Source organism: Phasianus colchicus, chromosome 39 (genome assembly GCF_987193195.1).
Source record: "Phasianus colchicus chromosome 39, bPhaCol1.hap1.1, whole genome shotgun sequence".
Taxonomy (NCBI): domain Eukaryota; kingdom Metazoa; phylum Chordata; class Aves; order Galliformes; family Phasianidae; genus Phasianus; species Phasianus colchicus.
In genome coordinates, this window is record NC_143474.1 from 195,509 (window position 1) to 219,130 (window position 23,622).

Consider the following 23,622-nt stretch of genomic DNA (forward strand, 5'->3'; position numbering starts at 1 on the left):
AATTTTTCTTCAACTTTACTTGCACTTTACTCCAAGTTTATTATACTTTTCTCTGGGGTTTTCTCACACCCTACTCTGGGTGTGTACGCTCTCTCTTCTGGGCCTACCCACACTTTACTCCTGGTTTTCCTGATACTTTACTCCGAGTTTACTCATGCTTTACTCCTGTTTTATTCACAGTTTTCTTTTCCATTATTTACTCATGCTCTGCGCCCGGTTTGCACACTCTTTTCTTTGGGTTTACTCTTACTCTACTCTGGATGAACTCACACCTTATTCTGGGTTTTACTCACAATCTCCTTGTTTACTCTCACTTTACTCCGTGTTGTCTCACACTTTACTTGGGCTTACATTACACTTTACTCCAAGTTTACTTGCACTTTACTCCGGGTTTACTCACACTTCTTTTTTTGTGTGTGTTTGACTCTCACTTGTCTCAAGGTTTACTCTAACTTTTCTTCAACTTCATTCATACTTTACTCTGGTTTACTCACACTTGTCTCCGTATTTACTCTTATTTTTGCATCGGGTTTGCACACTCTTTCCTCTGGGTCTACTCTTAGTCTATTCCAGGTGGACTCACAGCAAGCTCCAAAGGGACACAAAATACAGTAAGTCTAGTTTCCCTGAGGTAGGACTGTGAGCAGTAGAGCTTGAGGATTTGGGCGATTTCATAAAAAAAAGCAGGTTGAAGGCATTGCCTTGGCAGAGAGGAAGCATAAGTGTATTGGCAGTGTGCAGCAGAGCATTGAGAAGCCCAGTGCCCCAGGCAGCTGCTGCCATGCTGGCACAAGCTCTGCTGTCCATCAAGGTTCCATAGTGAAGAGGCTTGCAGATTGCAACATAGCACATGATGGTAAGAATGAAATATTCTGCTGAGATGAAGAAGAGGAAGAAAAAGACCTATGCAGCACATCCTGCATAGGAGATGTGCCTGGTGTCCCAGAGGGCATTGGCCATGGCTTTGGGGACAGTGGTGGAGATGCAGCCCAGGTCGAGGAGGGCGAGGTTGAGGAGGACGAAGTACACGGGGGTGTGCAGGCGGGGGTCGCAGGCTATGGCTGTGCTGATGAGGCCGTTGCCCAGGAGGGCAGCCAGGTAGATGCCCAGCAAGAGCCAGAAGTGCAGGAGCTGCAGCTGCCGCGTGTCTGCCAGCGCCAGGAGGGGGAACTCTGATGAAGCTGCTGTTGGGCATCTGCAGTTCCTGGGCATGGAGTCCTGCTCAGAGTGCATAAGATAATGACAAGTCCATTCCCAGAGTCACTCCTCCTGCTATACTATTAAACATTTCCTTTCTCATAGAACAGTGCTCATTTAGCTCCATTACTTGAATTTAATTTCATGAAGTTTAGCATTTCATCAGAAAAAGAATCTGAAGGAGATTTTGCCTTCCTCTCATTTTCTGATCTTATTCCATCTCCCTGGACATTTTCATCTGTCATGATGGAGACCCTGCTTGCAGGACAGCCCTGGGCACCCAGCTGCAGCCCCGGCTGCACAGCCTGCAGCCATCCTGGGGCACGCAGCCCTCAGGGCTGTACTCTGATGCTGCAGCAGGGAAGCCCTCAGCTGGAGCAGGTACTTATCCTCAATAAAGTGCCTGCAGCCTCATCTGCAATGGCATGTCCCACATTTAGTGATCCTTGTAGGAAAAGCAGCTGTATTCCCTGCTGTGAGAGAATTCCCTTTTCAAGGACTGTGAGCAATGTTCCTCCAGTGAGCTCACAGCCTGCTCACAATGTGCACATCCTGAAATCTCTCTCTCCTTTCTCTTCTATCCTCATGTCACCTGGAGATCATGGCCCAAGCCCTGCTGTGCTGTGCAGAAGAGCTGCTCCCGGGCACAGCTGTCTCTCTGCAGCGCTGCCCACTTGACTAAAGGGTAAGCTTTTCCTAATACAGAGGTCCGCTATATCGCGACGCTTATACAGTTTCCATTGCGATGCATGTTGGTACAATTCAAGATGAGTGACAATTGGTGAATGTCAGTATTCTTTTCTGGGCCAGTGCTCGATGATGTGACTGGAGGCATGCGGTCGTGAGCTGCAGGTCCATCCTACGTTCCATCAGTCCCATGTAGGCCATCACTGGGTGTTGCACGTGATCTGACAGTGACACTGGAACACTTTGATGGCATTTCGTTCTTTGCGGTGATCCTGAAGGCTCAAAGACTCGTGGGGAGTAATACAGATGTTTCAGGGGTACCAGGAGGGGAAGGTCTGCTCTCGAGGGCAAGATACAGGCCATCTTTCTATCCTGGGTCAACACTTGGGCTTGTACTGGGGCATGTCCCACACCACTGGGCTGATGACCAGAAACATGGTAGACACCTGGTAGTCACCTGGTGTAGGGAACCTGCTTTGGCAGGGGGGTTGGACTCGATGATCTCTGGAGGTCCCTTCCAACCCCTACAATTCGGTGATTCTGTGATTCTGTGACACGTATAGTCCTGTGTTGGACTGTATTCGGTATGTCCAACCACATGTCTTCACCCCAGATTGGTCGGGTGTGGACAGTCCGTTCCTGGGTGGCCCACTGTGCAATCCAAAGAGTGAGCCCCTGGTACACAGCCCAACTGTCTGTACAGATATTCAGGATACCATCACCGGGTTCCTTGGTTATAACCATCCACATGGCTCGCAGTTCTGCCCATTGGCTGTTCTGACCATCCCCCCGTCAAACCAGACTGTCTCGGTGGAGGGATGGTGTGCTATCGCTCTCCACTTGCTCGGGTTGCCCTTGCTGGACCCAGGCATCTTCAGGGATAGGATATTCTCCCTCCTGAACGGGGCTCTTCTCTGGTGGAGCGACCAGTGTTTCTTTTGGTGCATCACAATGATAGGTCACTGGGCCTAGGATCTTCTGAAGTTCTTCTTTCAAGAGTGACGAAGACAGACTGCTCCTTTGGCTGAGGTAGGCGACCCATCGTGCCGCTGTTTGTGCTTGGGCCACCCCTGTCTTAGGAAGGTGGGTCAGACCTTTCACTCACCCCTGAATCGGCAGAGTGGTCTTCACTGTAACTTCAGCCGTCTGGGTTATTGGCTCTACTGCCTGGAATGCTGAATAGGCAGCCAATAACTGTTTTTCAATCATACTGCATCTTTCTTCTGCTCCATGCCAGACCTGAGACCAAAAACCAATGGGGGTCCAAACAGAACTCTGGCGTTGCCACAGGCCCCAACCAAAGCCGTCTTGAGTAACGTGAACATCCAACTCAGCTGGGAGGGTAGGATCAAATATACCCAATGCCTGGGCTGGTTTAACTGCCAGTTTTGCCTGTTGGAAAGCATCCTGTTCTGTTTCCCCCAGTCCCATAGCTGCCCCTTTTTTGTGAGTCTGTACAGCAGCCTTAGCAGCTGCGCGAGGTGAGGTATAAAGGAACGTCAGTAACCCAACGTACCTGGAAACTCTTGCAGCTGCTTCGATGTTGTAGGGACTGGGAACGCCTGAACCTTATCTATGACAGCACTGGGCAGCACTTGGGTCTTTCCTGACCAAACCACCCCCAGGAATTTTACAGACAGGCCCGGACCTTGCACCTTCTGGGGATTTATAGCCCACCCTCTCTGTTGTAAATAGGCAGTTAATGAATCTGCCGCCTGCCCTACTGCCTCCAGTGTGTCGGATGTCAGCAGGAGATCATCGATATAACGATACAGGTTAACATCATCAGGTTTTTTCCAATCAGCCAGGTCATATGGCACTAGATTGTGACAATACGTTGGTGAATGCACGTACCCCTGTGGCAGGACCTGAAAGGTCCACTGCCTGCCTCCCCATGTAAACGCAAACTAATCTTGGGATTCCTCAGCAATCGGGATACTGAAGAACACATTTCCCAAATCTAGGACACAATGATAGGTTTTTATCTCCTTACTCAATGTGTCCATTAGGGAGGCAGTATTGGGTACGGCCGCATGAACAGACAGCATGACCTTATTTAATTCTCTGTAATCCACTGTCATTCTCCACGTGCCATCCGACTTCCGCACTGGCCATATGGGGGAATTATATGGGCTGTGTGCAGGTCTGATAATGCACACTTTTTCTAATTCCTGCACCGTTCCCCATATTTCATCTTGCCCACCCGGAGTCTATACTGCCTTACATCAGTAATCCGGCGCGGTTTCGGCAGGCAAATAGGCCCATGTTTCGCATGGCCTCTTAATATTGCCTGCACCGCCTGGACACTGATACATCTCTGTCCAAGTCTGAACTCTCCCACAGTTGTCTGGAGAGCCAGACCCCATAGAATATCTATGCCCAGGATGTATTCCTGGACTGGGGCAATAAACACCTTGTACTCCTAGGGTGGGAGACGCCCAACCCCCAGTTTCAACCATGTTTGGGTGACAGGAATAGTCTGTCCCCCAAAGCCACCAGTCATCACTCTGTCTCCATCAAATTTGGTTGGATCTCTGTAGATAATTGATGTTTCTGATCCAGTGTCCACTAATGCCATAACTCTTTGAATATTTTTTTGGGACCAATAAATCGTTAATTCTACACAGGGCCTCCGATCCCGTCTGGAGGCCCTAGGAGGACTAGCATCCCTCGTCACACCATGAATTGAGCTATGGCCAATTCTTTTGCTTCCGGTGGCTCAGCATCATGGCCTGGGACACCTGAGGCGGCTTTTTTTTCTATTAGGAACAATGAAAACTTCTAGGTTCCATGTCGTTGTCGGCATTCTCTCTATAACCCTTACCCTTGGTTTCTTAGGGTAGTTATGAAATTTTTGGTTGTCCTTTAGCTGTCTCCAAAGCTGGAGAAGGACATGGTTGGGCTGGTGGTCAATCTTAGCAAATTGGACCCCAGTCTGAATTAAATCATTAAACATTTGTTTTCGGGAGACCCTTATGGGTCCCGATTGAGGAGCTCGAGTAGCCGGCATTTTGGTTTTAGTCACTGGCAGGACCTCAGCTTCTTCTAGTGACCAAACGTTGCACCTTGTCCGCAGGCGTTCTGTTTCTCCTAGGTCGGCCACTAACTGGGCTGCCTGCTGGACTACTGCTTCTGAGCCCACCAGGGGATTTAATATAGAGACCAGAGTACCATACAGATGAGAGGGAGCTCGCTGTAGAATTAACTCTCTCATCCCTGCTGAGAATTTGACCATATCAGGGCCATCAAATGTGTCTTCATAAATTGCTTCCCTTACGCCTAGTTCGCGGATGTAATTTTGAAGGTCCTCCATGGAGGACCACATCCCTGTATGTAGAGGTATATCAGATTGATTGGGCCATACCATACGGCAGGCCGCCATCAACCATTCCATTATAGAATGGTTTTCATCAAGATATTGATTACCCGCATATAACCTCTGCCTGAGAGCAGGAGGGACAGTCATGGTGGCCAACTCGGCTATTTCCGGACCATTCACCAAAACATTTTCTGCCCCAGAATCCCACAGTCTCAATAACCAAGCTGGCACCCTTCCTCTCTAAGTTTCTGCCGAAATCACTGTACTAAATCCATCAACTCTGTTGCCATGTACGGCTGGGCTGTTACATGCAAGTGAGTCTGGGCAGGGGGCTACTGATCAGGCGGCACCCATGCCGGTCTGTCCTGTCCTTCTTTTGTTTTCTGAGTTATGACAGGACAGACTTCTAGTGGATCTGTCCAAATCGGAGATTGGAGATCTGATTTAGATGTTTTATTTTCCTGCTCAACACAGTCTGTTGTTTCAGGAGTCTGGCCATTGTTTATTGAGATGTTACGACCTTGACCTATCGGAAGATGCAGAGTTGGTTTTTTCCCTGTTAATATGCCAAGTTCTTGCCCTAACTTTTCAATACGATCTTTCAAAAGTTCATTTTCATTCACTAAAGTAATATTCCTGATTTCAGCATGATTTAAAGCATTTAATAGTGGCCATGCCACTGTGGAGGCAGCTAATGGTCTTTCTTTGGCACAGTGCAGCAGCCCTGGGAACACCATTTGCAGCTGGCTGAGATGTTTCCTGATGGGTTTAGCAGATGAGCCCACAGAGGTCTCTCAGAGAGGTGGTTCTGCAGCATCTCCTTGAGCTGTGGTAGGTTTCTGTAGTGTTTGTGAAAGCTTTTGCTTTTTAGAAATACACCAAACTCTCTGAGCCAGATGGTGAGCCCGAGAAGAAGATCTGGGTAGCTCAGCCGAATCTCTAACTCAGAGCATTTCTCCCCACTCTGTTTGTGTTGCCTGTTTCTGGCTTGATAATCTCATGCTGTCGATGCCTCCACTTTCCATTAAGAATTTACAGGTGACTGATGGATGGCAGCTGTGGCCCATTGGGACTGGGGACTCCAGGGGTTCCTATTCTGATTTTTTGGAGGGGGTCTTATTGGGGTTGGGCAGTCCTATTGTGGTTGGGGGGCCCATTGGGCTGTAGGGCTCTCTGGGCTCCTGTTTTACTGTGGGGAGTCCTATGGGGATTGGGAGGGGCTGATGGTTCCCACATGTCCTGCCTTTTCTGGGGGTGCTTACTGGATTTAGGAGGATGTGGGGAGTCCCATTGGGCTTGGGAATCTTGGGGGTGCTGTGGGGAAGTCTCTGGACTCTCACGACGGGCTAGAGATGTAACAGCACACCAATGTGGTTAAAAGCTGTTAGTCTGCTTTACTGTTAAGCACTACTCTATTTATACAGTTCTACACGTTAAGTATGGCTAGTGAGCTGTGTAGGGTCAGCTGGGGCAGCACGAGTGCCACTCTGCTCTGCTCCCAGATTTGACAGAATGGAATTCAGGTTGGTACAGATGGAAGAGTTAACTGGGTCTGTGGTCTTCTGAAGATCTTCAATCAATTCGTGGAGTTGAAGCAACTCAAACATCTCCTTATTGCTCCTGAAAAAGATTTTGCATAAAACAGTTGACGTTTGACCATTGAAAATCAGCGAGTTACAGCAATACAGGAAAGGCACTACAGAAAATGACTTACTGTATGAGGAAAAACTGGCATTACTTTGGGAGTTTTGTATAATTCTGTCTTCCAGCTGAAAGTTCTCAAGGGACAGAGAGAAAAATCTTGGCAAAAATCATCAGGTACTGTACTTTCACTTGACTAAGTGCTATTGAGACACCGTATAATGAAAGCCTTAGGAAAGGTGTGAGGGGATTTCCCCAGTGAAAAGTACAAATTCAGCAATGGGAGGTGTTCAGAAAATCCAGAACAATACCAAGGCAAACTTAACAATGACATGCTACAAAGCCAGTGACAAAAAGATAGAATTCACCTTCAGAAGTATTTCAAAGTCCAGTTAAAAAGATTCACGGCACTGGCTGTAAGATCATCTTCATTAAAAGCAACAATTAAAAACAATCTGGATTTCTGGGCTAACTTTTCTGTTAGTTTACTTCCAATGACAGCTGTGATTCAAACCAGGGTATTTCACAGGAAAACACTGCCTTCCCAGAGTTCAGATTTGTTCCTAAGAAAACCCAACAAATCCCAGAGCTCTGGAAATCATGAACTCTAAGGGAAACAACAGCTGAGCTCAGATGCCTGCTTTGGGAAACGAAACAATCCCATTAGGTAACACACCCATGAAACCCAGCAGCACGCTTCCACTGACACAATAAAGATCTCTGTTACAATCAACCAATCCCAATAAGCAATGGCAACCTCTGTTCTAAAGTTTAACAATCCCCCAAAAGCCTGAACTGCCTCGTGGCTATAAACTGTGTTTTATCTGGAAAATGTCAGTTCTGTCCATCTCCATTGTCACGTGCAAGACTAAAAGTCCAGAGGTTTTTATCAAGGAAAATGTTTTGTTACAGGTGACTGCTAACAAAAAATGTCCAGCATTGTCTGCACTGGAGCAAGCAAACAGCAGAGCAGAGGTTTTGAAGGAGGAAGAGAAAGGTTACCACGTGTACTGATCTCTACAATAACCAACAGAAGAATGGCAGGAAGAGATTACCTTATAGCAGAGAGGTGCTGCAGTACACCCAGGAGCTTCCCCATGTTTGGAGTGTCTAGCCTGGAGTTATGAAGCAAGGCAGAGCAGTGATGGAAAAAGGACTGGTTACTGCAGGCTGCCAGGAAGGGCTGTAAGGGACCTGCAAAAGAAAAGGGCCTTAAAATCGCTCCACAGAAGTTGGGGCAGAACAAAGTAGACCGGTAACTGATGGCTTCTGAGGGCTTCATATGCAACCATGAGAACAACGGAATAACTGGGCTGGTTCTGGGCACGTGGGGCACAACTCAGGCAGGACAAGGAATGGCGTGGCATTGGCTGCACCTACAAAGGACCCAGTGCCATCCTCCTGACGCGGAGTACATCTTACCAAGCATTACACCACGCACTGAAGGCAACAGTATCTGTGGGCAATTGCTAGCTGGCACTGTCAGATGCACAAACTGACCTTCAGTGCAGAAGTGGCACTGTGTGAAGAGGCAGCAGCCCGGGCAGTCTGTGTCTGCAGGGTGCGTACCAAAAAGCCATCCTGAACGCATTCCTGCCTGTCAGTAAGCCCCCAGAGATACGGTCAGCAACTAAAGAGCCAAATCAAAGTGACAGAAGGCATACCGTAGCTTTACAGTCCAGCTTGTGTCTAGCACTTAGAGGTATGTTTTGTCAGAGCAGTCCAATGCTTTGGTCAATTAGTGCTACAGAGCAGAAGCAGACAGTGACTTGTGTGTGGGCAATTGATTCTACCAGAGAGAAAAGCACTGCAGAAAGCTTATCTCCAGCTGCTGAGAAATAATTCCCAGTGCTATGTCAGCTCAATGAAGCATTGCTCCTCCTTCCCCAGGGAGGATCCTGCATGAGAAGCAACATGGCAAAACATGACCCTCTCACAACGTTACTCCATTATCCTTCCAAACTGAGGCATCTCAAAAGGATTCCTGCCAGATGCACTGCTGGTGGAATTCTTCTTCCAAGTCATGCCAGATCCTGCTCAGGTTTCATGTTACAGTTGTCTGTTCCTTAATTACTTTATTACCAAGGAAAGCTATGAGGAATTTAAGGAAATGCTTCTGCCACTTGCCTCACTACAGAACATCTCATAACTCAGTGCTGGGGTTGCTGACAGTGAGAAGGAGAGATGCACAGTTGAGAAATGCACCTTGTAACTCCAGTGACTGTACATGACACAAATGAATGCTAGTGACAGATTAGGGTATTTACAGAGAAGAATCACGCTGCTTTGTATTTGGCACTTCTGTTTACCTCACTTGTTTTCATCAAAACTTTATATCCTTACTTAAAATACAAATATATCCCAGCTTACCAGATTCTGTGGTCATCGGAAGTAAGCCATCAAGAGCACCAGAAAGCTGTTGCTTGGTGGATGTATTTAGGTGACGTAGCAAGACGGGCACACACTGGTATCTCAAAAAAAAGGTCTTTCCTTCACCAGTCCTCAAGTCCCTGGTAAGGGAACAAAATGCCTGCTCCAGGTAATTCACTGGAAGGGAGTAGAAAACAAGCAATACAGTTTCTACAGTCACAGTTCTGTTAAGCAATATGTGAATATTTATCCTCAGAATTACTTAAACAAATATATACTACTAAAAAAAAGGCAAATGGCTGAAATGTTTCTAACTTTAAAGACATCCTCTGCCTCATTTTCTTCCTTAAAAAATGATTGGGAGTGGACAAAAAGACCAGCTACAACTTATACACCAAAGAAGAAAGAAAAGAAGTTGGAAACTGGATAGTTTCAGACCATGTAGGCTTCAACATCTGGGAAGCCTCTACTGAAGGAATAAAGGGCTCATTCATCTGAATAAGAGCCATGATTTCAGGACAGCAGCTACTGCCATTCCTTTCCATCCAAAGCTGCAGTTGAACTTTCACTGCATCTATTTCACGCAGCCGTCCATTCGTTCTGCAGTGCACTAAATGATGCAGAGAATTCAGATCAAGGCAAACAATCCAATCTTCTTCATTTCCTGATGTGAAATCTTTCTCAGGTTCTCGGAATAGCACTGATCACCTGGTAAAGTACAAAGGAAAACCTTCCTCCACCGGCAAAAGCTTAATTACAGTGCCATCTGCTGGAGACAGACATCTTGAGGACATATGCTTTCTCAGACGTACCCATGAACACCATACATCTCTATCATCTATCTGTCCACGGATCTATAAAGGCAGAAGTAGAACATTTAGAGCTAACTATGCCAGAAAAGAAACGCTTGGCACTGCAGCTGACCAGCCTTTCAAGGGACAGGTGAAAAATCTGTCAGCTTAAAGAGGACAGTGATATTCTAGAACCAGTTGAAATTTGCTGCTTATTTCACTTGACAGAAGAGGAAGTGCTGTATCATTACGTGCAGTAAAGATCTTGGCTACTGCTGTAGCAATAGCTTGAAAGAATTACTGCCACCTCTCTTCTCCTTTATCACGCCGGCCATCTCTCCGATTAAAATACATGCTATTAAAATGGCCACATAAATTACAACAGGAAATGAATCATGGCAAGGTTCGTATTTGTTTCAGTACATTTGGCTGGACAAGGAGGTATCATTCAAGGGAAACTCCCTTCATAGGAAGGCATCATGGACACTTTGGTATCATGGAACTGCTGGGCTTTGTCCAGGTACACGCCTGGAAAAAAATAACACTGACAGAAAACTAAAAGGAAAATGAAGGGATCAAAAAATAATCATAGAATCATAATAAAAAGATCCAGTAAAACCCAGAGCTTACCTCGTGTCTCTACTGTAAGCACAACCATAGTTGAGACAAACCTCATAGGCATAAAGGGACTTGTAAAGAAGAGTGCTGATGTGGATTTGCTCTTTGCACAGCGGCTGGAAGAACTGTGCACATCTCCATTACTTCTTATGCCCGTGAAAATATCTTCAGCAAGTCCCGACATTGTTTCTGCCATTGCTGGGGCCTGTATCAAACAGTGTGCACGGTGAGTGTAAGCATGAAAGCACACGAAGCTCCATCTACTCTGTTCCCCCAGGGATGACGTGTGAAATAGCAAATGGTTCGATCGTGCATCACAACAGAATCTGCACAGAGGATACTGCTCGCGTTACAAAAGCAACAGAATGCCATCAGCACAGGGCCTTATCAACACTAACTGCACAAAGAGACTGGGGAGAGAGGGCCCGTGATGTGCTGACGTTCTTTGAGCTGCCTCTGGTTGCAGAGCAAACCCATTTCAGTCAGTGCTACCTGTGCTGTTCTGTGCAGATGCCTGAAGTCATGAGCTGCAGAAGCATTTGCAGATCTAAACATGAATGTTAAGAACTCTGTTCAGGTAAGGTACAGTAATTCCCATTTTCATCATAAACTGTGCAGAAATATTACTTCAGAATCAAACTTGACAGTACGATCATTTAACAGAGCTTCTCCTTGTCAAGAGAAACAACAATTAATTCAGTGGGACATTCAGCAGAGAACAAAGCCAAAGTTCCCATGCTGCTTTGCCACAATTTGCCATCAATTTCAGCTGGTCTCACACAGAAAGTGAACAAAAATGTGATTCCTTTCCTGACTCCCAAGTCTGCTAGGCACATTTATAAAAATGCATTTCCTGAGATGCTTAGACACCATTGCAACAACGATCGCATATGTGTGTAAAAATATGTTTTGATACACAGTGCAAAAATCTATAAATTGATCTCAGAAAGTTCAGTTTATGAGAAGTGTGGGTTTTTTTGCCATACTTTTCCATACGATCTGTGCACCATTTCCAGATCGCAGGGAATCATCTGGCTGCCAGGGACAGCAGCAAAACTACACTGGCCCAGCTCTCCCTCTCTTTTTCCTGACCTTCCACAGCGCTGTCACACAGACAGGAATATCGACCACGCAGCACGTGACAGAAAACCAGAAGTTAGGAACACCCGTCCCCTGTTTGGGCTCTTCAGTTCCACAAAACCAGAGGGATCCGTACGGACTCACAGCGCTGGGCTCCTCGTAAATCTACCAAGGGCTCAGCAGTTTGAAGAGCGCACAGCCCTGGCTACACCAAAGCAGATGGCACAGCTCTTTCTGCTCCTCCTTCAACCCTGGCCAGGTTTCAGGAAGAAAACTGAGAGGAGAAAAGGAAAACGCGTGTTCCACCTGACTGCTGCGTACCCTCGTTTCTCCAAGGGCATCAAGGCTGGACGTGCTTGCAGTGGCTCTGCAGACCTCACCTCCGGGGTGGACACATCGCCATATGAGTTCCCAACTGCTGGGACGGCTTCTCCAGATCCTTCCTGCAACCGGGGCTCCCCAGCAACTGTGAATCTGGATGATGATAAAGGAGCAGGGCAAATGGTGATGCATCTTTCTTAATCACTATCATACGCTACATGTCATTATATTATGACGTGGCAATGATCAGACCCACTGCACTGCTTATTTCCCTTCCTGCTAAGCTAATCTTTTCACTTTAGGGCACTGCTTTGTTTTTGTATTGTTTTGAAATTGACAATAACATAAGCCTATGCCTGTCCTTGGTGTCTGCGTCCTTCCTGTTGACCCAGTCAATAGGCAAAAATAAATAAATAAATAAAACGTAAGTGAAGGTAAGGCCGGGCAAGGGAAGTTAAGGAAACGGGGAAGGGGAGGGAAGACGACAGGGGAGTGAAGGGAAAAAATAATAAAAACCTCTCTGGAGGAGGACCAACGCCTTAAAAGCATGCCCAGAAGGATACAAGGAATTTGCAAACCAGACCAAAGTTCTCAGTCCTTACCCTGGCGTTCTCTGAGGCTCCTACCCACCATTAAAACTCATCAGCATGAAACATCTCCAGAAACAAGCAAACAACAACCAACCAACCAAACCAAAAACCCATATCACGTATTTTGGGGTGGTGCCGTTCCAGAATGGCAGCCATTCAGAACGGTGCCATTCCAAGTCCACCCCATACCCAGAGCCCATCCCATCCACATCCCATTGCCCAATATCCCATCCCATATCCATCCCATATCCGTATCCCCACATCCCAGGCCCAAATCTCACATTCCCATCCCACATTCAACATCCCAACCCCACGTCCCAACCCCACATCCTACATCCCACATCCCAATTCCAAATCTCATTCCCAGCCCCTCCTCCCGAGCCCATCACCCATCTGTCCATCTCATTCCCTCATCCCAGCCGCAATCCCACAACCCCGATCCCGATCCCATCCCCTATGGCAACACAGAGCACCCCGAGGCCCCCCCACAGCCGCTCTGCCCCGCCCCCGGCCTCTCACTGGTCAGGGGCGGTTCCGGCCCGTTCGTGCCTCTCATTGGTCAGCGGCAGCGCCGCCGGCTCCGATTGGCTGAGGCGCGGCGCGCGGGAACGGCCGTTGGCAGCCGGCTCTCCCCTCAGGCGGTGCCGGTCCCACAGCCGCTGCGCGCCGGAGCTGTCCGGGCAGCACCGAGACGGAACCGCGGCGCGACGGGAGCGGTGCTGAGGACAGCGGCGCCGGAGCCGGGAGGGACGGAGAGCGGCGCCGGGCCGGGGAGGGAACCCTGCGCGGCCATAAGGGCCCCATCCAATCTGGCCTTGAACACCTCCAGGGATGGATGGGGCATCCACAACCTCCTTGGGCAGCCTGTTCCAGCCTGTTCCACCACTCTCTCTGTAAAGAATTTCCCCCTGACATCCAACCTAAATCTCCCCTCCCTCAACTTAAAACCATTTCCTCTCGTCCTGCAGTTATCAACCCTTTCAAAGAGTTGATTCCCCTCCTGCTTGTAGGCTCCCTTTAGGTACTGAAAGGCTGCAATGAGGTCACCCCGCAGCCTTCTTTTCTCCGGGCTTTCCTCCCTCAGCCTGTCCTCATAGGGGAGGTGCTCCAGTCCCCTGATCATCTTCGTGGCCCTCCTCTGCACCCTCTCCAACAGCTCCCTGTCTTTCTTGTACTGGGGGCTCCAGACCTGGACGCAGTGCTGCAGATGGGGCCTCACAAGAGCAGAGTAGAGGGGAACAATCACCTCCCTGTCCCTGCTGGCCACCCCTCTTCTGATGGAGCCCAGGATCCCATTTGCCTTCCAAGCCGCAAGGGCACACTGCTGCCTCATGTTAAGTTTTTCATCTATCAAGACCCCCAGAATATGGGGCTGGAGGGAGCAGTGGGAGGGCTGTGGGTGTGATATGGAGAAACAGGTGCGTGATAGGGGTCTGCAGAGGGGTATAGGTGGGACATATGAGGTATTAAAGGCTGTAGGGGAGCTCTAGGGGGCCCAAGAGATGCGGGCTGTGGGCTAGGCAGCGGGCAGGAGTGCTGGCCAGAAGCAAGCATCTCTTGGAGGAAGGCAAAGGGCGGAGGAGGTTGAAGGGGAGCTACCGGGCACGGGCTTGCTCAGCAAGGGGAGCAGAAGCCTGAAGGGCACGAGAGGGGAATAGAGAAGGGCAGGCAGTGGGCGTGAAGTTGTGAGCAGAGCTGAGAGGCACTTGGCAGAGCAGCAAGCAGAGCAGGCAAGTGTTGAGATTTGGTGTGAATAGCAGCAAAAGCCAAGAGCATGAAGAAGAAGGAAGTGAGGAGAAGGTAAGTGAAGGGCAGGCGAGGTAAAGGATAGGGAGGGTAGGGGATGGGAGGGGAGGGGGGGTTGAGGGGAGGGTTAAAGGAAAACCTATGATGAAAATCGGAAAAAAAGAGAAAAGGAAAAAAGAGGAAAAAAATAAGGAAAAAATAATTAAAAAGAGGGGAAAAAAAATGAAAAAAAGATTCAAGGAAATGAGAAAAAAAAGAAAAAAGAAAAGAAAAAAGATGAAAAATAGAAAAAAGAAAAATAGGAATAAGAAAGAAAATGGAAAAGAAAAAAGAATATGTAATAAAAATAAGAAAAAAGATAAAAAGAGGAGAAAACAAAAAAATGAAAACAGAGCAGAAAAATAAATTAAAAAAGAGAAAAGAAAAAAAAAGAAAAGAAAAAAGAAAAAAGCATTTAATGAAAAAAAAAGACCAAAAAAAATGAAAAAGAAAAGAAGAAAAGGAGAAAGAAAAAAAGAAGAGATAGAAAACAATATATGAAAATAGAAAAAAAAGGACTAAAAGAAGAAAAGAGAAGAAAGGCAAAGAGAATAGAAGAAAAAAGCCAAGTAAAAAGTGAAGAATAAGAGCTAAGAAAAGAATGGCTGGCAAGAAATATGGAGAGAGCAATGCATAGCGTTGCAAAGGAAAGCAAGGCAAGGGAATCCAGAAGAATTCAGTGAAGAGCAGGAGAGGTAAGTTTGGCAGAAGGCAAGGGGGAAGGGGAGGGGAAAGGGAGAAAAGAGGGGGAAGGGGAGGGGAGGGGAGGGAAAGCGAAGGAGGGGAGGAGAGGGGAGAGGAGAGGAAGGAGAAAATGAGAGGTAGGGGTGAGGGGAGGGGAGAGTGGGTGGGGTGGGAGGGTTGAAGGGGAAATGTCACTGAAGAACCGGCTTCTGTTTGGGCATTAAAAGAGAAAAGTGAATCTCTGGATCTGCATGAAGCAGTCAAAACAACACTGAAGTGATTTTCTTTCTCCTTTGACAGCGTCTCTGTCTCTTTAATGTCCCCTCCCAGCCGAGCCATTCCCCATTTCCGTGCTGTCCATGTGACATCAGTGGTCTCCTGCTGCTCTAGATGCCTGGGAATCCTCCCCAGCACGACAGCACACACAGCAAGCCCAGGGGGAAGCTGGCCCTGGTGGCGGAACAGATGTGCATCGTGGGGACGTGGGGTCACAACGCCCCGCCTGGTGCCGTGAGCTCACAATGCTCAGCGTGTGCCCCAGGCGTTCTGTGCCGCCCAGCAGCACTCGCTGTGGCTGCAGCGGTGGTGGTGGCAGCATGGCACGAGTGTGGGGGGCCACGGCCCCTGCCCGCCTTGCTCTCCTCCTCCTCCTCATGGCCATATGTTCCCAGGAGACTTGTGCTGCTCCGTGGCGAGCGCCAGCAGCAGGTGGGTGGGCAGAGATGGGGCCAAAACCGAGTGGCGGCGAGGGCGAGAGCTCCGGGCTCTTGTCCCCGTGTGCTGCCCTGGGGCTGCCTTCCGTGGGGGTGTTGGGATGGGGGGACAGGCAGCAGCGCAGGAGCCGGGCGAGGGCGTGAGGAAGCAGTGCTCTGCAGGGCTGGCTCCAGCCGTGCCGGGCCGTGGCTCTGCTGCTGGCTGAGCACGCTCTTCGCCCGGGGGTGACCGAGGGGGAGCTCAGAAGATGTGTGCTGGGAAAAGCGGGAGCATTTCTGCTCCGGCTTCCTGGTGCTCCCCATAGATGAATCCTGGTTCCCAGCAGAGACCCCCGGCTGGAGCCCAGATGGCTTCCGGTGTCTTTACTTGGTGTGCTCTTCCACACGGTCCCGGAGCGCTGTCGCACATGGCCTGGAGAGCTTCGGGGAGCTGCCCAGTGCCAGGCTCCAGGTCACCCTGTAGCTTTGGCAGTCACGGCCTGAGTCTGCCATCCCATTAGCTGAGCCCTCCCCCATCACTAAGGGAGGAGATGACAACATGCCATGGGAACATCCCTCTTCTGTTCTTGATTCTAGATGATGGTGCTCCATATGCAGACGGTCGGGCGATGACTACTTTTGTGCCTCAGGGGAAACCCAGAGGTAAGTTGTGAGTGTCTGCTTCCTTGAAGGCAGAAAAGTTCGTGCCGTCATAGTTTATTTGGGTACTCAGGAACCTCCAAGGGTCTTTCAAGTCTCTTTGTGCCTCAAAGGCTGTACACAGATCAGTCCTGAGTATTTCTTTATTTGGAGAGTTGTCACGTATCTGTGGGAAGGCAGCCCTTGCCACTTTTTGGAGGAGAGAACCTCTACGTTTGCTGTTTGGGCCATGTCATTCCCTGACCTGCAGCCAGTCCTCGCAGGTCACTGCAGAAAAAAACCCCAGGCCCCAAGGTGCAGTGGAAGCTCTCCTCACTTGTGTCTGATCACCTTTGTGCCTGCAGGTCCTCTTGGTGAATTACCAAAGTCGAATCCTGGTCCTGAGCCTGGGCTGGATGCCAGAGGTAAGTCACCAGCCTTCATCTCACGCTCTCTGCTCACATGTGGTTGTGGTAGTTCAGGAAGGCTTCAGCGTTTCGCTGCCCGGTGATTTCTACTCCACAAGAAGCCTGGGTGCCAGCCAACTGCCCACCTCTCCAGCTTGGCAACTTTCGACCCAAGCCTGGGTGCCACGTCGTCAGCTGAGCCCCTTCCAGTCACTGCAGGTCCCTAAGGAAGAGAGAGATCACAACACACCATGGCAATGTTTCTCCTTACAGCTGCGCCTGTAAGCAGTGTCTTGCCAAAGGCTCAGCATAATCTGCTCCATAAGCCTCCGATGGGCTATCCCAAAGGAAAGGGCCTTTAGATCTTCCCTTCCCCTTGCAGCCCCTTCCCTTCTGCAGACAGTTCCACACATGGTTCCTTCTTGGACTGGCACGGTGCTGCTGCAGGCACCCAGCAGCTATTTGCCAGCTGCTGCTGTGTAGCAGGGAGAGAAGAGCGCTGTGGAGCAAACCTGGCATTGCAGTCTGAACAAGTACCTGGCCATGTCTGACAGGAGCTGCTCTGTGTTTGTGTACAGGTGCAGGTGGAGTCGAATGGTCTCCAGCTTCCCAGCTGAGCTCCAGGACAGAAGCCCCAGCAACTCGTATTGGTATGCCATGAGTTTTTGCTTCCTTTGAGAGATGCCAGCTCACAGTCCTGCTGTCAGCCAGGCATGTCTGCAGGTGTGAGTGAGAATGCACAGCTGCATGTGCGTGCCCTGTCCTCACACGATCCCCTGGCACCATCTGCTCTTCAGTGATGCTCTTGTGCAGCTGTGTAGATTGCAGTGTGTGGTGGGAAGTTCTCCTCATGCTTTGGGTGCAGAATTGCTTCCAGGGAAGGCTGTGCCAAATCCTCGGCCGCTTCCTGTGCTGGAGCCCCACAAGCATCCCAGGGTGGCTGTTGTCTTTGTTGACTTCACCGAAGAGACCGCTCAGTTCAATGCTTTGTTTCTCTGAGATTTATCTTAATGCTTTCTGTTAAGGTCCTGGCGGATGGAAAGTGGCATGGATAGATGGAAAATATTCCAAGAGACTGTCCCATTTATTGATGAGAATCATGAAGAAGGAAGCACGTGGTGAGTGTATTTCTGTCTGTACCCTGATTAAACAGATCCACACGCTCTCCTTCTGCTCTAGTGAGATTTAGTCAGACAACTACCCAGCCTCAGGAGGTGAGGGTGGGCGACTGCAAAAGGAGTCTTAGAGCGTGATGGAGAAGAAGGAGCAAATCCATGGCCCAGGAAGGTCTGGACCGTGGCAGAGCCAGAGTGTAAACAAAGCTGAGAGGCCAAAAAGAGGTTCCAGAGTGCCTTGATGTGCAGCGCCTTAGGGAGTTCCCTTTGCTTGGCTGGAATCAGGGAAGCATTGCAGCCCGAGGATTTTCACGTGTTCCTGGAGGCCAACAAAATGCAAGACAACATTTTTGGCCATGTCAGACCTCTTGTGAGACTGCCAGTAGGGCACGAGACACAGCAGTGAGCACATTGTTCCTCCAGGTGTGGAAGATGAAGGACGTGCAAACACCACAGAAGATCAAGTGTTACTGAAGTGCTGCCTGGCACTGACTGCAGCTTTCCTGGTTTCCATGCTGGCAGCCATGATAACGTGCTGTCTGCTTATCCGGCGATGGAGGCAGAGAAACCAGTGAGTTGTTGTTCACCCCCACCCCCATCCTGCCCAACTCTTTACTGTGGGGCTGCTGTGAGCCCGGAGGCACTTGTAGTTCCAGCAGCACAGAGGCCGGTTAGTTGTTGGCTAACGTGGTCTGAGATTTACGCTATCAGATGTTTGAATTGGCACGGCCGTTCCTGCAGCCCATTCTTAGTGCTGGGCCTGAAACAGGCTCTTTGCCTTTGAGGAAGGAGAGCAGGGGCTCTCCTGTGCCCTCAGCACATTCCTCTCTCCGCAGGCGCCTCGCTGCAGCTGATGGAGCCCAGCACGATGTCCGCGGCCACAGTTTGCCCTCGTCCTGCTCTCCTCAAGGGGCCTGGCAGATGGACATGATGCCAACGGCCGTGACCACCTGCCCAGCAGCCGGATGGCACCACCAGGGCGGCCCCTGCCAGACCTGACAGCAGCCAGGCTCAGCTGCCCCCGCCTCGGGCCCCACAGCCCACCAGCCCAGGCTCTGCAGCCCGGGGGGCATTAACACCACCCCCCGTCCCCCACCGCCATCTTTCAGGGGACGGGAGGAACCCCCTTGGCTTGGAAACTTGTGCTCATCGGCCGGCACCCAAACAACGGCACCCTGGCGGATGAGCAACAGGCCCAGCAGCCCCCCAGCCGCCCTGGGCATCAAGACCCCCCCCCCGTCCCCCATCACCATCCTTCGGGGGTCGGGAGCGGTCCCTCAGGGTGTCAGCCTGGCGGCAGCCACATCCTCGGGGAAGCTTGAGAGGCCTGGCAGCCCCCAGCACCACCTCTGCCTTCGCTCTCCCCTCCAGCATCCATCAGGGGATGGAAGCGAGCCCAGCAGAGTGTAGACTTGGGGACACTGTCCAGCCGACAGACAACCGCTGCCTGGGGGAAGCCAACTGGCCCAGCAGCCCCCCGTCCCCTGGGCATCATCACCACCCTCCCACTCCCCTCCACCATCCTTCAGGAGGTGCGAGTGGCCCCCGTAGGTTGTCAGTTCGGGGTCATTATCCAACACCCAGTTTGGGGCCATTATCCAAGACCCCAAAAACCACCCAGAATGCCAGGGGGAAGCATATCAGGCCCTGCAGCCCCCAGCCCTCCCAGCAACACCTCTGCCCTCCCACTCCTCTCCACCATCCATCAAGAGGTGGGAGCGGCCCCCTCAGGGGGGGCATCACGTAACACCTGTCAAACCACTGCCTGGGGGAAGTATGACAGGCACAGCGGCCCCCTGACCCCCGCCCCTTCCTCCCCCAGCATCACTTCTGCCCTCCCACTTCTCCACCATCAGTCAGGAGCTGGGAGCACCCCGTGTGTGGGTTTGGGGGCATCATCTGACAGCCAGAGAACCACAGCTGGCATCAACCGGGGCTTTCCAGCCTGTGCTGTGCCAATAAATAGAAAGTACCATCACAGTTGTCCACGCTGTACTGTTGTCATGGTCCACTGCCAGACCTTGTGTGCCACTTGGCATTGGCAGACAGCCACAGGTCGTGTGGGAATGGCTTTGAACTCCAAGAGTGGGAACTGAGGTCGATGTGTAGAGGAAATCCCTCCCCCAGAGGCAGCGAGGCCCTGGCCCAGGCTGCCCAGAGGCTGCGGGTGCCCTACGTCCCGGCTCGGGCAGGGGACAAGGGTGGCAGTTCATTATGCAAAAGCATCAGTGCTTCTGCGTGAGCTTTACCGGACAGCAGGCAATCATTTGCTCTGCAATAGGAACCAAGCAAGAACTATGAGCACATTTCCTCCCTCCTCTACTTCATTTTGCTTTGTGGGCTGGGCCGAGAATCTGAAAGTGGAGAGAGATGGGAGGAAGGCAGTGCTGCAAGCCTCGTATGCCTGCTGTCACTGCTCGCTCTGTGACTGCAGTCGCCTTAGCAGAGGCACAGTCCGTTGTGCTGCCAGCAGTGCCCAGCTGCCATGACAGCACCCTGCAGCTCCTCTCCAGCACCTGCCCTAGGCCACTGATTTCTCAGCATCCTCCAGGAGGTGCAACATTCCCCTGTTTCCTCTCAGCTCTCAGCACTGCTGCACTCCTCAGGAGCTGTGGCCACAACCAAAGCAGCCGTCAGTCAGTCGGCTGTAAAAGCATCCCAGTCCTCTGCAAGAGGACACAGTGCTCCTGTTCTGACAGCTTCCCTCAGCAGCCCAGCGCTGAAATGCTTTGTGGGGTTCCTTTGAGCAAGCTGCTGAGGACAGAGGCAGTCACATCAGCTGCCTGTACATTTACTGGGAGCTGTTTTTATGTTCATCCCTGGTCAACACCACAGAGGGTTCTTTCTTTCACATCCTTATCATACCTTTTTAACTGTTTTCTAAAAAAGTTTTCAGCACTACAAATGATGATTTTTAAAACATCTGTATGGAATATAGATATTCCAAATGAATTAAAATAAAGAGGAAGGGAGGAAGGAAGGAGGATGAAGGCAGGAAGGGAGGAAGGAAGCAAGGAAGGCAGGAAGGCAGGAAGGAAGGGAGGAAGGAAGCAAGGAAGGCAGGAAGGCAGGAAGGAAGGGAGGAAGGAAGGCAGGAAGGCAGGAAGGCAGGAAGGCAGGAAGCAAGGAAGGCAGGAAGCAAGGAAGGCAGGAAACAAGAAGCTGCTTCCTTCAAAAGTCAGAGTATTCTGACAAGGAGAAAACAGCAGAACTAAGCTTGCCATCACCACATCATTGCCATCAGGGCCCAAACTAAGGCAGCCAGCTGACCAGGGAAGAACATCCATTAGAGACTGTCTTCAAGCACGGTCACAGAATGTTTTTGTTATACTGAAGACTAAAGGACATCACTTCAGATTGACATCAGGGAGGAGACGGGGTAAAACTCCCCGCTGGCCCACACTGCAGGACCTGCTGCATGTTTTTCTGCACAGCTGCCATTTCTGAATGTGGAAAGAGGCAGTAAAACATACCTGGAAAGGGTTGAGAAGTCAGAGTCTCCGTAGCTACAGGAAGACGTTGGATGCCTTCTTTCTGTGGGAACCTCTGTGGAAAAGTGCTTTTAGGCAGCTTAAATCTCTGCCTTCTGACACAAGAGCAAAATGGAGCCAGGAATGTATTCTTACTTCCCTAATAAGAGCGTCAGTTTCCACACCCTGAGACTTCTTGTAGGGGTGTCCATGTGCTGTCTCCCAAAAACCAGTCGGGGGAAAGGCAGAGAGGGGTGTGCTCTGACAGCTCCAGGTCTTAAGACCTTAGAAACCCGGTCTCTTCCAAAAGTTGAGGGAGTTTCCATTCCTAGAGCTCAGCCCTGAAGTCTCGCTGGTTCAATTCCTCTCAATGACGCATCTAAAAGATGCAGTGCAGGTGGGCAAGGGCTCCACAGCTGCACAGCACAGCATCTAAGGGACAGCTCTTATTGAGCCGGCAGGTGTAACTGCTTCCCGAGGAGCTGTGCAGCCATAAAGGCATTCCAAAGCACCTCTTGCTCTTACATGAACGCATCACTGGCCTCATCTCACTGCCGTGCTTAATTCCCAGTGCTGACAGGTCTGTCCGGCTGCTCTGCCTAGAGAACCAGCATTTGTTTCAGGCACGTGTCCTGAACGAGCCACTTCGTTTCAGCAAGTTTAGCATCAGTGAGAGCTCCCTGCCCCAGCAAGTCTACCGAGCACCTGTGTGCTCTTACATCCCCGCACCACGCCGTGCTGCTCAGCGAGTCCAGCGCAGCTCTGCAGCACCCGGGGGACTACAGAACACGCGCCAGCGGTGAGCTGAGCTCGTTCTTCAGGTCCTGCTCCGGGCTGTGCCCTTCTCACATCCCACGCACCGAGCCCGGCCGGGCCACCGCTCGGTTCTTCCTTGGAGGAGAAAGCGGCCAGAGATGCCGCCGCAGGAGCCGTGAGAAAACCGGGCAGAGATGCGCGCTCGGCTTTCAAGAAGCGCCAGCAGCTCGGAATCGGCCTGGAGACAGCGATGCTGGGGAAGCCGGAGACGCCGCACGTCTCGGCGCGGCTCCCGCAGGAGCGCTGCCGCTCGACGGCGTCGCCACGGCGACGGCGCCTCAGCGCCTCAGCGCCTCAGCGCCTCGGCGCCGGTCCGTCGCTACGGCGCCGCGCCGTCCCCGCCGAGTGACGTCATCACGCCGCGACCCGAGGAGGCGGCCGTGCGGAAGCGGGGCGGGGCGCCTCGGGGCTCCGGGCGCCGCCTCGGCTCCTACAGGTGGGTGTTCGGGGGGCGCCGCGGCGGGGGGGCCGCGTGCCGCTCTGCCTCGGCCCCGCGGGGTCTCCGTGCTGCTCGGGGCTTCCCTCGGCGGGGGCGGCTGCCCTGCGTCTCGCCGCCTCCCCCACCCCGTGTCTTTCGCTGCCCTCCCCCCCTCCCCCTGCCGCTGATCGCCCACCCCCCCCGTCCCTCTGTGCGCCCCCCGGGGTTACACCCCCCCCCCTGCCCCCCTCCCTTCCAGTTCCCCCGTTCTGATCGCCGTAGTCCTCTTCCACCCCTCCCCTCTGTGCCTCCCCCATTCTGATCCCCGGGTCGTCCCCCCCCCCGATCCCTCATCCCCCCCCAGTCCCCCGTTCTGATCCCTGGTGTCCCCCCACCCTCCCACCGGTCTCCCCATTCTGTTCCCTAGAGTCCCCCCCCTTTCCCAGTCTCCTCTATCTGACCCCCGAACCCCCTCTCCTCCCCCCGGTGCCCCTCCCCTCCACTTCCCCCATTCTGATCCCCAGAGTCTCCTACCACCCCCCATTCCCCTCGATTTGACCCCCAGGGTCCCGTGTCCTCCCTTCTCCTCCCACCTCCTGGCCCCTTTTTCTGACCCCTAGAGTCCCCTGTACCCCCGGTGCGCTCCTCCCTGACCCCTGCAGTCATTCCCTCATTTTGACCTCCAATCCCCCTCAGCCAGACCCCATAGAAGCCTCGCACAACCCCTGGCTCTTCCCTCCCACCCCTCCATCCACCCCCAGATGCTCTTCCTGCTTTGTAGAAATTCTGTTCACCCCTTTCCCCCCCACAAGCCACTAAGTTTCCCCCCAGACTCTTTTTCGACCCCATAGACATCCCACTCTCCTCTTCTCCCCCCCAGTATTTCCCTAAGGTGTCCCCCAGACTCCCCTTCCACCCCATAGAAGCCCCCCACAACCCTCCAGATTTCCTCTGCCACCCCTTCTCCATTCCTAGACCCCTT

At 51.4% G+C, this 23,622-nt stretch overlaps 3 protein-coding genes across 7 annotated transcripts in view; 1 reads left to right on the forward strand and 2 right to left on the reverse strand.

The window, feature by feature from the left end:
- The window catches only part of LOC116243432 (uncharacterized), a 284,197-nt gene that overhangs the window by 24,728 nt on the left and 235,847 nt on the right, over positions 1–23,622 (reverse strand). The window lies entirely within an intron of this gene.
- On the reverse strand, positions 6,573–12,090 carry LOC149913257 (coiled-coil domain-containing protein 138-like). The gene is made up of 5 exons (XM_090130276.1): positions 12,025–12,090; positions 10,636–10,828; positions 9,215–9,391; positions 7,900–8,038; positions 6,573–6,823 (listed from the first exon to the last, which is right to left on the reverse strand). Exons 2-5 carry the CDS (start codon positions 10,817–10,819, stop codon positions 6,637–6,639), a joined length of 687 nt encoding a protein of 228 aa, XP_089986402.1. The 5' UTR covers positions 10,820–10,828; positions 12,025–12,090; the 3' UTR covers positions 6,573–6,636.
- Positions 14,844–19,912, forward strand: LOC149913258 (uncharacterized). Of its 2 annotated transcripts, none has more exons than XM_090130274.1 (8): positions 14,844–15,094; positions 15,414–15,791; positions 16,373–16,438; positions 16,780–16,839; positions 17,400–17,471; positions 17,847–17,939; positions 18,360–18,507; positions 18,773–19,912. In XM_090130274.1, exons 2-8 carry the CDS (start codon positions 15,605–15,607, stop codon positions 18,933–18,935), a joined length of 789 nt encoding a protein of 262 aa, XP_089986400.1. In that variant the 5' UTR covers positions 14,844–15,094; positions 15,414–15,604; the 3' UTR covers positions 18,936–19,912. The 2 variants fall into 2 exon arrangements, with proteins under 2 accessions (XP_089986400.1, XP_089986399.1); XM_090130273.1 differs by having other exon boundaries at positions 14,847–15,094; positions 15,384–15,791.

Coding starts and splice junctions, on each gene's coding strand:
- LOC149913258 (XM_090130274.1), top strand. CDS start 15,605: ATGCTCAGCGTGTGCCCCAGGCGTTCTGTGCCGCCCAGCAGCACTCGC. Junction 15,792..16,372: donor GTGGCGAGCGCCAGCAGCAG/GTGGGTGGGCAG, acceptor TCTTGATTCTAG/ATGATGGTGCTCCATATGCA. Junction 18,508..18,772: donor CGATGGAGGCAGAGAAACCA/GTGAGTTGTTGT, acceptor CTCTCTCCGCAG/GCGCCTCGCTGCAGCTGATG.
- LOC149913257 (XM_090130276.1), bottom strand. CDS start 10,819: ATGGCAGAAACAATGTCGGGACTTGCTGAAGATATTTTCACGGGCATA. Junction 9,392..10,635: donor GCTTACAGTAGAGACACGAG/GTAAGCTCTGGG, acceptor ACTCCCTTCCAG/TGAATTACCTGGAGCAGGCA. Junction 8,039..9,214: donor TCCGATGACCACAGAATCTG/GTAAGCTGGGAT, acceptor TTTCTTTTGCAG/GTCCCTTACAGCCCTTCCTG.